The sequence below is a fragment of the Cephus cinctus genome, unplaced genomic scaffold (genome assembly GCF_000341935.2).
Source record: "Cephus cinctus unplaced genomic scaffold, Ccin1 Ccin1_scaffold0805, whole genome shotgun sequence".
NCBI lineage: Eukaryota > Metazoa > Arthropoda > Insecta > Hymenoptera > Cephidae > Cephus > Cephus cinctus.
Window position 1 is genome coordinate 558,807 of NW_014333402.1, and position 12,206 is coordinate 571,012.

At 32.5% G+C, this 12,206-nt stretch overlaps 3 protein-coding genes across 11 annotated transcripts; 2 read left to right on the plus strand and 1 right to left on the minus strand.

Annotated features, from left to right (window-relative positions):
• Positions 1–63: 63 nt before the first annotated feature.
• On the plus strand, positions 64–1,828 carry LOC107270552 (RNA-binding protein 48). Of its 4 annotated transcripts, none has more exons than XM_015745656.2 (5): positions 64–351; positions 547–737; positions 812–1,000; positions 1,061–1,564; positions 1,646–1,828. In XM_015745656.2, exons 1-5 carry the CDS (start codon positions 229–231, stop codon positions 1,734–1,736), a joined length of 1,098 nt encoding a protein of 365 aa, XP_015601142.1. In that variant the 5' UTR covers positions 64–228; the 3' UTR covers positions 1,737–1,828. The 4 variants fall into 4 exon arrangements, with proteins under 4 accessions (XP_015601142.1, XP_015601143.1, XP_015601145.1 ...); XM_015745657.2 differs by having other exon boundaries at positions 110–362; XM_015745659.2 differs by having other exon boundaries at positions 116–362; positions 534–737.
• On the minus strand, positions 1,772–4,219 carry LOC107270548. Of its 2 annotated transcripts, none has more exons than XM_015745651.2 (5): positions 4,082–4,219; positions 3,569–3,759; positions 3,339–3,497; positions 2,298–3,251; positions 1,772–2,225 (listed from the first exon to the last, which is right to left on the minus strand). In XM_015745651.2, exons 2-5 carry the CDS (start codon positions 3,752–3,754, stop codon positions 2,025–2,027), a joined length of 1,500 nt encoding a protein of 499 aa, XP_015601137.1. In that variant the 5' UTR covers positions 3,755–3,759; positions 4,082–4,219; the 3' UTR covers positions 1,772–2,024. The 2 variants fall into 2 exon arrangements, with proteins under 2 accessions (XP_015601137.1, XP_024943701.1); XM_025087933.1 differs by lacking the exon at positions 4,082–4,219 and adding an exon at positions 3,930–4,060.
• An 8-nt stretch (positions 4,220–4,227) lies between these two features.
• On the plus strand, positions 4,228–10,889 carry LOC107270541. Of its 5 annotated transcripts, none has more exons than XR_003060582.1 (8): positions 4,228–4,394; positions 4,472–5,059; positions 5,138–5,310; positions 5,389–5,544; positions 5,612–5,890; positions 5,955–8,126; positions 9,873–10,027; positions 10,258–10,889. XR_003060582.1 is itself a non-coding variant. In XM_015745640.2 (8 exons), the coding sequence occupies exons 1-8, from the start codon at positions 4,340–4,342 to the stop codon at positions 8,540–8,542; spliced, it is 3,705 nt and encodes a 1,234-aa protein (XP_015601126.1). In that variant the 5' UTR covers positions 4,228–4,339; the 3' UTR covers positions 8,543–8,830. The 5 variants fall into 5 exon arrangements, 4 of the variants coding, with proteins under 4 accessions (XP_015601126.1, XP_015601127.1, XP_015601124.1 ...); XM_015745640.2 differs by lacking the exons at positions 9,873–10,027; positions 10,258–10,889 and adding an exon at positions 8,201–8,830 and having other exon boundaries at positions 5,955–7,779; positions 7,840–8,126; XM_015745641.2 differs by lacking the exon at positions 10,258–10,889 and having other exon boundaries at positions 9,873–10,041.
• The last annotated feature ends 1,317 nt before the right edge of the window (positions 10,890–12,206 follow it).

Here is a 12,206-nt window from a genome sequence, read left to right on the forward strand (position 1 = left end):
ATGATATGTCTTGCACGCACCTACATATACGTGACCATAGACAACTCTGTACTTTGTGTAGACTGATGTGCTGTTCTGCAAGCAATAAAAGGCTTCCGTTTCTGACGAATGATGATTAACCCAGTGTCTAGTGGAAAACGCTGAGAATTAGAGGTACCGTTAGGTCGAGCAGGCTGTATCGAGGCGTGTGCTAGAGCAATTGGAACCACCGTGATAGAAACGGTGCACATGCATCAAAGCATAAACATGGCGAATGGACGTGGTATCGTAAAACTTGCTCATCATGAACAACAGGAATTATGTCGAACACGTGCTGCTTATCGGCAAGGGAAAAAGTTGACGGCTGTCAAGGTAGCAGACTTGTATCCTATACTACATGTATTGTTTATATTACATTTACAATAATTCTCAATATTTGTACACTGCTTTTACTACCAATACCAATAGTTATTTACTATCATTTGATAATTTTGTATAACCATATATTTCCGTATGTTTGTACTGTTTTTTGCAATGTTTCCTTGACGTACTAGCTCTGTGTAACAGGTTTATACTGTTAACGACGAGTCCCAACATCTGATGATATGTGGTGTACCAAAATTACACCTGACTGAGGAAGTGAAAAGACTTATGTCTCCATATGGAGATGTTAAAAAGATACATGTCGTTGCGGATTATCCTACAGAACAATTTACAGAAGTATATCATGTACATTATGTACGTATTCAGAGTGCCAGGTAGGTCTCAAGTTCCATAATTAATCGCAGAATTTATAGAATCTATTCTATTAATTGTTCATTGTACTGTTTAGAATTGCAAAACGATTTGTGGATGGTAAGAATTTTTATGGAGGTATCTTACATGTCTTTTATGCTCCTGAATTAGAATCTATTACTGAAACAAGAGCAAAGCTCATACAACGTCGCAAAGATATTGCTTCAAGAATTAGAAGACATCAGGAAGATCCAATAAATCCACAAATTGATCTATTTGTGCCCAAGTGAGTTTTGAATTACTTGAAATTTTGTGTACAAATGTATCACTATTTTCTAAAACACAGGGAACAATACCAACGAAAGAAAAAGATGCCTACTTTACCATTGACGGAAGATCGTCTGGCTCAGAATTACCCTGGGGAATCATTTACTACAATCTACAATGGAATACCAAGGGAAATTGATCCCAGACCTGTCTCTGAACCCAGTTTACCTTCAAATTGGTCAAAGAACCCAACCAGACCTATACCTGCACATGAATTGTTGCAAAGTCCTTATCAGTTGTATGAGCCAATTATGAGAGAAGCTGGTGTTAGAGAATCAAAATTATTTTCTAATGAAACGAATTTTGGCAAAAAGAGAAATTATAAAGGGCATATTGTTGAAGAAAATGCCAAAGTAAAAATTGTTCGACCACAAATAATAGATACAAGAAACATTGCAAAGAAACCTGATCCCAAAGACAAAAACATATTTACTAATGTGAAACGTGTCGAAAATGGAATTACAATTAAGTTATTACCAAAACATCAGGATGAAAAGAAGCGTATTATTATAAAAAACTCCAGGTAATTTTGAAAGACCCTAACAAATTTTCTAAGATTTATTTCAAAAAACGTAATACATAAACATTTGTTTTAATGTTGTAGTATCACACACTTGGTGCAACCAAGTGTAAAACTTCAATCATCGATTGAAAATGTTAAAAGTCAAATACGAGAAGCCATGGCGAAAAAGTAAATTACGGGACTAAATTATAATAATTCAGTAAGCACTATTGTACATATATAAATGTTTATTTAGTTTTTTTATAAATAAATATTACAATGAAATTCTGATAGTACAATAGTATAAAATACACTATCCTTATCCTTAAATGATTGACATTCTTAATTTAATGATTACATAAACAATTAATTGAGCTAATTATTGAAAATATGAAATTGACTCCCTTTTGTTAAGGCACTTAGATATCTTAAATGTACTACTTAATTCCATAAATATACATAATTCATTATTACCTTTTGCTTAAATGATTACCGTAGAATCAGGATCCCAAAGAATGCCATTTTGTTTAGATTTGGTGACATATCTTTTATTATTAGGTGGTGTATTTTCCTGCTGTACTTTGGCAATAAGTGTCTTGTTGCGCAATATTGGCTGTGGTGACTTTGTAGGCATTAATTGTTTTTGTGCATTATTTGATCTATTTCCCAAAGGCGTACGATTCTAGAAAACATAAACCATTTTACAATATGTTAAACTAAATGAAAAATCTGAAACTATAAAAAGAGACAATACCTTCGATACCAGACTGATACTCTTGCCATCAGGGGTAAAGGCTTTCCAGTCATCAGTAACAATATTTTCTGAATTAACAATCTTCTTCTTTTTAGTCAACGATTCGGTTTTCTTTTCAACTTTCTTTATAGGAGAGACTTTAGAGTTTTTAATTAATACATTATCATCAAACTCTATGATAACTTCTTCCTTCCCTGTGGATGTACCAGCAGATTCATCTATTGATTTCAAACTTTCCATATTTTCTAGATTCAAATTTTCTGGAATATCTGGCGATATCGAATCTCTCCAAATTCTTATTTTATCTTCATTTTCAGTAAGTAGCTGCTTCTGTTCACCAAATTTTCCAGCCATAGCTAGTACATTATTAATATTATCCTGTGCCGTTTTGATTACTGTCTTCTCTGATATTACCACCGGAACCATGTTCTCTAAATTTATTGTTGATTCAGGAGTAATATTTGGGTAAGATTTAAATACCGACTTATTGAAATCTGTAGGCACTTTAGCATTAGGATTACGGATTACAGTAACATCGTCTTCACTGTATGAAATAGTCTCAGTGCTAGCACTGCTACTGGAACTAAATGAATCCTGCTCTTTGGGCTCAGCAAATAGTTTTTCTCTAGATACTCCATTCTCCAAATTTTTAATAATATCCGGCAAAGCCTGTATCTCGAGAATGTGATCAGCAGTGGTTGTTTCACAGTATGAAAATCTAGAATTGTGTGAGACGTCAGTTGTGTAACTGCCACGTCTAGTCAAATTCTCATGAGAACGTGCCCTCATGCGAACTAGAGATTTAGATTGAAGAATCGGAGTTCGACTGAAGTCCACAGCTGGTGATCTTGGATCAAGTCCCAGAATTTTTTCACGTAATTCTTCTATCGGAGTACCGCTACCATTTACGTTTATTGAAGGAGTATGAGTTGGTCGTGTTTCTGCAGGGGTGGTCTAATAATTGTATAAACAGGTACAAGAATTATAATATATGTAAATAGACAAAAGGCGAAGAACAAAATAGTTGAAAAAAAAATTTACCAAAAGCGTAATTGGAAGAGGTTTTAGAATTGGTTCTTTCTTTTTTGGTGTCCACGGTGGCATTACTATATCAATGTCAGTCTCTAAGTAAGGCTTAACTTGTAAATACTTAGGTATGGCACTTATTGTGTGTTTTGTTGCTGAAGGCGTACAGTTTACCTATTAAAAAATTTACTTGAAATCCAAAAAAATGTCATATTATCCATATCGTTTTATGAATAATAAAATACCTCAATAGGCGTTCTGGATATTCCAACAGTAGCAGATCGGGGATCTACTGGCAATGTTCTTTTAGTAACTGGAGGTGTATGCATTACGTTATTCTCCAATATTACATTGTGGATCTGGGGCTGAGCTTTAATTTCAGAATTATGTTCTCCTTGATGCATGAAAAATTTACTTGCGAAATTCCCCATTGTTGCTGTAAAATAAATTTTATTCGGATATAAAAAGATGAAATTAAAATATTACAGGAAAAGGTATTTTTTTGTATTCGTTTCCAGTATTCTAAATTAAATAAATGAAGAAAAGATGATGTACTAGTCCAATAAATTTTTTTTATAATTACAAGAAATATTTCAAACTACATACTTCGAACTCCCACACAATGTCCAGTATTTAAATCTCCATTAACCGACACCCGAGAAACGGACGAGTAGAAGATTATTCAATAAAGGACCTACCTTCTTATCATGAATAAATACAAATACCTAGGAATTACTAATTATTACAAATCGACTTACCGACAAATATAGTTTACATAACTTAGAAAAACCTAGATTTTCTGAAAACAGTCCGCATATACTTTGAAAATTGAATTAAGTGACGCTACTGCACGAACAAGCCCAACAGTACTGAACTGTACTGAACAGTACCATACGCACGTTGACCAACACGTGAAATATAAAATTAGCACTTATAGTAGGAACAAGTACCAACAAAAATACACAAAATGATCCGTAGAGTAAAATATTTCTTGTCAAATTTCACAACATAGATGAATGTTATTCGTCAAGATTGAAGATAATGGAAAATATGACAGCCTGACATCAAAAAGTAAATAGCAATGATTTAATAACATTAGCAACTAATACAGAATGGAGTACTTAGTAATAGTACCTATTCATTTTCAGGCAAATGGATTATTAGGATTATGAGTAAAATGCTTGCATTCCTACAGAATGTAGAAGGAAACGATTCCAGATCTGAGAATACTGCTAAAATATGTGGTACATCTTTAAAAGCCAATGCAGATCCTGTACAGAATCCTTGTCCATTGGATGTCAAACCCAAAGACTTTATATGCTCAGTTTGCGGTGATTGCTTTGCAGGAGAAAAACAATTTTATGGACATTTGCAAGCACATACAGGAGAAATACATTGGAAATGCACTCAATGTCCAGAGTCCAATGCTGGTTTCGATTCTCTTTCGAGGCTTAAGATTCATGAGAATGCTTGTCATAATATAGTTAGACCTTTCAAATGCAAGCATTGCGATTTACTTTTTGACCGAGGTTCCCAGCGAGATTATCATATGAGAAGTGTACATTTTGGTGAAAAATCACAAATATGTCAGATATGTGGTAAAGGATTTTTTCGCAGAAATGATTTACGTACTCATCTGAACATTCATTTAGGTACAAATCTTTGCATTTGTGAAATTTGTGGAAGGAAATTCAATCATGTATCAAATCTCATAAGACACTGTAGAATTCATGCAGGTAAGGCAGTACCTTGAAGTTTTTTAAATATAAAAAATCTGAAGTACACCATGAAATATCAAAACATTTTATTTTTAGGAGTGAAACCATATCCTTGCTGTATATGTGGCAAAAGATTCACACAAATTGGTTCTTTGGCAAGGCACAAAAGAATTCACAGTCGAGAACAAGATAGTATTAAAGCTTGCTCAATCAAAAACCAAGATAACGCGCCTTTCGATCTTAATAATGAAGTTTCCAACAAACATGATGTAAATATCCTGATATTTACAATTGAAGAATAATGATAATTATGATTTTTTTTTAATTTCAATACATCTATCATATAGCTGCAAGGTGTGGAGCCAAGTCAGCATAAGCCTAGTAAACGCCAGCACTATTGCAAAATTTGTGGGGAAAGTTTTCAATTCATATTGCTGTTACGACAACATGAAAAACATCACTTGCACAGTGCTGAAGATTTGGAATGTAAAAGTTGTGGAAAGGTAGAGGCTAATTTATTCTAATTAACTTTACTTTAGATATATTTTTGAATAATTGTGCCTATTATAGACATTCCAGAAAGTAGAAGAAGTCAAGGAACATTGCTGTCGACCGCTTTCTTCTTGTGATGTTAAAGTCACAGAAAAAATTGTTAAGAAGTTTTCGAAATTCATTAGAAAGACAGAACATTTCAATGATCCAGCTGATGACTCTCACGGCGCTGAAACTATTTTAATACAATTACAGGATGAAAGAATAGAAAATACTGCAACTTCTAACATATCAATGAATGAAATCAAAGAACAACCAATCCAAGGACAACCTATGATATACTCAGCAACAAATCAGGTAAAGAAATGCACATTACAATTAATGATTGTTAATATGTTTCTAATTTTAAATTCCTAATCAGGTCACCAATTTTAATTCGGAAGAAGCTGAAGAAATACCAAATGAAATATTACAAGAACATTTGATGGAACTTGCTGGCAAAATAAATACAATAAGCATGGCACCAGACCGGGATGCTAGCATCAATATTTCTGATATACTTGAAACGTACAATTGCGAGGATGCAGAGTTTGGAACTGATAATGATATGAAATCGAAACCATATGAAATCCAAAATATTGGAGTACAAAGTGATAACAATTTTTCAAGAGAAAATAATATTATTTATATACAAACATTAGGCAAGGATGGGTTTGCAATTTTAACTGATCATGAAGGTATAATGAGAAATGTATCCTTAGACATAGTGCAAGAAGCAAATAATACGAATTATCAACCTAATATAGAAAATTATCATTCTGATACGTCAGAAGTGCAAATTTCAAAAAGTACTGAAGTGCCATCGGTAACGACGCAATTATCATATGTACTAAAATCATTTGATGAAAAATTGATCAATCAGAATTCTAATTCAAATGGATATTGTGCAATTGATTCAATTCCAAAACTGATGATGTCACAAGAAAAATTGGATTGTAATCCTTTAAATACGGAAACCACAACGAAGATAGATCATTACCATAATTTAAAAGAAAAAAATCAGTTCAATATGGAAAATTGTTATTCAAATACCTTAAAAAACTGCCAGTTGAGAATACTCGAATTGCAAGATAACTCTGATATGACACTTGCGCATGGGAATCATGAATGTGCAAACGCTGAGCCGCATTATTTGTCATCTTGTGATGATGACGCAGTATCACAACCATTTATCCCAAATACTGGCGCAATGGAATCGACAAAAATTGATGAACAAGTGCAAAACCTTGTCAATTTTGAAAATATTGTTTTAAATCGGACTGACCCAACGTTGCGTTTAGTCCAAACTGAAACTGGAGAACAGTTTTATGAGTTAATACTAAATGATTTGACAGATAAAATACCAAACTCTCCAAACATTCAAAGTTTACCAGAACCTGATAAAACCGATGATATGTCAACCTCCTGTGACATATCCAATAATATAGAAACAATGAGCAACGATACCTCCAAACAACCTAGTTTACGTTTGGTACAAATGGAAAATGGACAGCAGTTTTTTGAAATTGTGAGGAACGATTCCTTGGAATTGGAAAATTTTACATCACCATTGCACGAGCCAGAAACTTTACAAGCAAATAATCCTGAAAATCCCAATGAAATTAATATCAACTTACAGCCGGATAATTTTATTGAAACAAATAATTTAAAACATAATGAAAATAATCAATATCTCTTCGTAAATGAAAGTCAGAAAGTAAATTCAATTAATACCTTAACAAATGATACAGTTACTGTTCAACATTCGAATTTGGAATTCGTGAAGAGTGATGCGCAGTCTGATTTTCAAAGTAATGATCAAATAAACTTTACTGATTTTACAAAAACTCATTTTGACAATAGCGCAGAACACTTTCTCGAGCTTGTACGAAACGTTGACAATGGTCAAACAACAGTTCCAGAACAAACAGATCGACCTATGCCGATAGTACGACTCATACAAAATGAAGATGGCGAACAATTTTTTGAGTTAATTCACGATTCCTTACAATTCGACAAAAATCGTCACTTAGAACTACAAAATGAGAGAATGGATAGAAATTCTTCTGCAAATGTTCAAGGCACAAACACATTAAATAATCCAGACTGTAATAAATCAAATTTTTTAATTTGCTTCAGAAATAATTTAGAATTCCGACCAGTAATGAACATTGATCCAAATACGACAAAGGAACTTACTGGCGACGGTAATGATAAATCAAACACTATCAATTTCTATATAGATTTTAATCCAAACAATACTGCAGTTACAGGAAATATCATAAAAGAACAAAAACAAAAATCCAAATCCTCCGTAAAGAAGTTTCAGTGTTCTGAATGCAATAAGAGCTTCTCTAGTAGCTACAACTTTAAACAACACATTGGCACACACTTTACAGATCAACAAAAGTTTCAGTGCAAAGAATGTGGAACCCAATTTGCATGGAAATCAACATTGAACAAGCATATGGCATTATATCATAGACCGGATGGGCCACAGAAATTTGTTTGTGAAATTTGCCCGAAAGTATATAACACTCTTTCTCAAGTGAATGTAAGTACTTTTTACCTGGATCCAATAATTAATCCAATAAGATGCTGCTACATAACATCTTAAAATATTCTCAGGAGCATGTGAAAAGGGACCATTTGAAAGAACGGAAGCATGTCTGCCATTGTGGTAAATCATTTTTTAAGAAATTCGACCTAAAAACACATGGAAGAACTCATACTAAGGAGCGGCCTTATGTTTGTCGAGCATGTGGAAAAGGATTTCATCATCAAAGTCATATTATTCGGCATGAACGTATACACTCTGGGGAAAGACCATATTCCTGTAATATCTGTCAAAAAACCTTTACACAATTAGGTTCACTGAAGGCGCATAAGCAGCGTCATCGTGAGATTCAAATTGATTTATTAGATTATCGATTAGATGAGGATGATCCATTAGCACTAAATGTGCTGTAGGTAGCAATGTCTTATAGAAAATTGGTTGTTGACTATTCATTTACTGTACATATACTTGTATGACCAGACAGCCGTTTCATATGTCTATCCGTCCGACGTTTAATAGGCCTCTAATGATATCTCGGACTCATTATTTTAGTCATTAAAATAGAAAAGCCTATTCTAGAGGGCTGAAGAAGCATTAGTTGATAAGAATGATTATATGTAGTGACATAAAAGTCTGGTTTCTATGTACTACTATTATCTGTTTCACTTGTTGTTTCAAAAATTACATGATTGTTAATAGTATTATGGAACAATATCATTTTTTTCCCATTCCATTTCATGTGATTTTAAAATACTGATATTTGCTCGCATATGCATTTACTGCTCTTGTTTACTATTTTGGCTTGCACGTAATCGGGGACAGGTGCCGAAATTTGGAGCAGAACTGTAACTAACAATTTCCCTGTTTTTATAAGTGTACAAAACAATTGCCAAAAAGTGCCTATAATGACGATAACTGCCTGAAAATCATAATTCTATTTCACTTTCTACTTTCTTCTTTATTTTAAATGTATGATTTTCTTCCATGGATTTTCTGTAACGATCTTTCTACGATCGCAGCGTCATAAATTATGTGTGAAAAATGAAGGTATTACAAATATTATTGAGACTGCGCACCATTTGGTTAAAATATAATGAGCAATCGATATTAATAAGAGTTTAGTTTTTGTAATTACTTGAAATTTACCTTGAAATTGAGGACAGAACTGGTAAAACAAGAATGGTATAAGAGTTCTTGTCTACTCGCTACTTGCAATTATCCGTGATAAAAAGATTCAAAGGAGTCAGAGGAAAACTCATGTAGATGATTGGACGCGGTAGGTAGCTGCTATCTTCCTATTGGTCAACAATATTTGTTGACTTCGTAAAGCGGTTGCACTACACATTTCGTTATTCAAATTTTTCATTTATTAAAAATACATAAAACACGGGATCGACAAAGTATCATAAATACCTCGTGACGGCACATACATATAAAATATTAAATTAATTTTTAGAATCATTGAATTCTCTGAATCACATGACTTCAACTTTCTGCTTCCAGGTAGAATTCCGTCTACCTAATAGAACCATTTGAGATTTATGAAACCTATTTATAATGCGATTACGCGTTCGGCCCTCCTTTAGAAAATTTATTAGTATAATAGATAGATATAATAGATTAGTTTCGAAGTAAGACAATAAAATTATAATATATTTCATTTGCGAAAAACAATTTTCATTTTATTTGTAAACGCATACATAGTTATCTTATTACAAACTTAACACTATTTATTATTTACAGATTTAATTGCAGACGGACATGTATTTAATGAATAATATCCTTACGATTAGAAATATTTACTATGTACAGTCAAATCTGTCAAGAACCTTCCTATAATTCAACTCGCTCAAGAAAAGTCGCTCTGGCTCAGGTTCTGTGTTTGACGAGAAATAGAAGTAATTAAAAAATACACAAGATTAATTATTATGCACGTTTTATTAGTAGTATCGATTGCACGCAGTACATTTTGTTTCTTTGTTTTCCGTACGTACTACTCAATATATCTAGACTCACTATACTTACGACGAGTATAGAAATATTATTATAAACAGGTACAAAATCTACACTATTTCATTTTTATATATCGTCTTAAGCTTATGATCATTTTTGTTTTTTTTTTCTTCAGTTTCATATGACAGATACAACATACTTGTGGATCCTGGTAGCGGTACTACATAATACGTAAGATTAATCGATGTTTTATAATTATAGTCTTTTCAGATGAAGGAACAAATTTGACATACATGAATAAATATGCATTACTATAAGAATTACAATTTTCCACGAGAATTGTCTAGGAATTTTACAAATTTTTACAGAAAAAAACAATATCGAGTCAGGATACATTAGCAGTGAAAAGGTCGGCAGTCGCTTTTTGTAAAATATAAACTGGAATCTTATAAATAAGTGAAGGAATAATGATGATAATAATAATAATAAAGTTAATAAGGATGATTAATAATTATTAATTAGAATACTAGCAGAACAACGAATGTTCTTCCTTTCGGCTATGAATGTTATAAGTGTTAACTATCTAGTACACAATGTATATATCGTAAAACTTTAGGTGTTTACTGGCTTTGGCCATTATTGGCAGTGATGTTTTAATGTGTTATATACAAAATTGAAAATTATACGAGATATTTTTTAAATAATATTTTTCAAAGTAGACTCTTGCAGTAGACGCTTTGACAATTGGAACAAATGTACAAAGCAGCCTGTATCTTGTAAAAGCACAGCCTGCGAATTTTTATAAACAATATAATATTATTCAAATCTTGCGGTTTCAACGTCCGCTCTTATAATTTTCATTTATGTATGTTATATCGGTTTACAGTGCAACTTCTTAAAATTCTGACCTCATGCGCATATTTAACTTGCAATGTATAGCCATTTTTAGCGAATTATCGATGTACTTAAAGTCTATAGATATTCATAATTAAAACTTGACATTGTTTGCTAGTCTATCTTTTTACTACGTGGTGCATCTCGTCGTTTTTCCACTCTTTGGTGAACAGGGCGCAACACGAAAAAAAAGGTTTGAAACATATTTTTAAGAAAATTTCAATGATTCACAACTAATTCTCTACTTTGATCGTTCATCATTATCATCAGGTATACATGGTTGTGTCATGTATATGGCTCAGTGGGATCTTTGATTATCCAGTACTATATATTTGTTAATCATATGAATAAAAAAATGCTGTATTTGTTCCCTAAGAACATTTTGCTATTCGCATAAGTATGAAAAAAATAATATAAATTAAAAACTAGCAGTGTGTATTCTAAGAGATGAAAAGTATTCACAATCAAAATATTGCCTATACAAAACGCACCTCTCGACAGATCAGACCGTATTTGAGAATGATTGAAAAAGAGAACTTACGGTTAAAGACTAAACTTGTAAAATGACTCTGTCTACATTGGCCCCACTTTGTTTACGATTTCAATAGAAACTTATATTTTTAATCAAAAGTGATTGCCGATACAAATGGGATATTACTATACCGATTATCATTAGAGTATCGGTATCGTTCGCAAGAATCAAAATATACATCCTTGAAAATACCAAATTCTGAAATATTATGAAGTGAATATTACTTCAAAGTAAAATCACAGTAGTTACATTTTGACCTAAAAGATATACATACGGGAAATACATTTTTAGTTAACATAAGGATTAATTAAGAACATTATTTTTGTATATGACGTGAAAGTTGCTGACAGAGTAGGTGCGTTAAGTTGTAACAAAGTTGTGAAATTACACTGAACTATTTTCTTGAAGCTTGTGAATATACAATATCCAAAGGTGTTTAATAGTTTGTAATAAATCATAGAAAAATGCCTTCTTCTGGCACCTAAATTGACAATTGGAATTGGACTTCACCGGGTTGTTCTATATACACTTGTACAATTGCCTTCTGTAGTAATACATCGTAGTAATCTCTTTTGTTTAGTTGTTTATTGAAGAATTTTCAATGCTGCGGAGCGCATGAAAAGTCACTGTGCAATCTACAATTAATACCATACATTCTGAATATTCGAAACGGTAGTAATACCGAAGACATGGGTGAC

Excerpts from the sequence above, each read along its gene's own strand:
- LOC107270552 (XM_015745656.2), top strand. The coding sequence starts at position 229 with ATGCATCAAAGCATAAACATGGCGAATGGACGTGGTATCGTAAAACTT. Across the intron at positions 1,001-1,060 it reads ATTGATCTATTTGTGCCCAA|GGAACAATACCAACGAAAGA; the intron begins GTGAGTTTTGAA and ends TCTAAAACACAG. Across the intron at positions 1,565-1,645 it reads ATTATTATAAAAAACTCCAG|TATCACACACTTGGTGCAAC; the intron begins GTAATTTTGAAA and ends TTAATGTTGTAG.
- LOC107270548 (XM_015745651.2), bottom strand. The coding sequence starts at position 3,754 with ATGGGGAATTTCGCAAGTAAATTTTTCATGCATCAAGGAGAACATAAT. Across the intron at positions 3,498-3,568 it reads TATCCAGAACGCCTATTGAG|GTAAACTGTACGCCTTCAGC; the intron begins GTATTTTATTAT and ends ATTTTTTAATAG. Across the intron at positions 3,252-3,338 it reads CTCTTCCAATTACGCTTTTG|ACCACCCCTGCAGAAACACG; the intron begins GTAAATTTTTTT and ends TACAATTATTAG.
- LOC107270541 (XM_015745638.2), top strand. The coding sequence starts at position 4,340 with ATGTTATTCGTCAAGATTGAAGATAATGGAAAATATGACAGCCTGACA. Across the intron at positions 5,311-5,388 it reads AAGTTTCCAACAAACATGAT|CTGCAAGGTGTGGAGCCAAG; the intron begins GTAAATATCCTG and ends TCTATCATATAG. Across the intron at positions 8,127-8,200 it reads ACACTCTTTCTCAAGTGAAT|GAGCATGTGAAAAGGGACCA; the intron begins GTAAGTACTTTT and ends AAATATTCTCAG.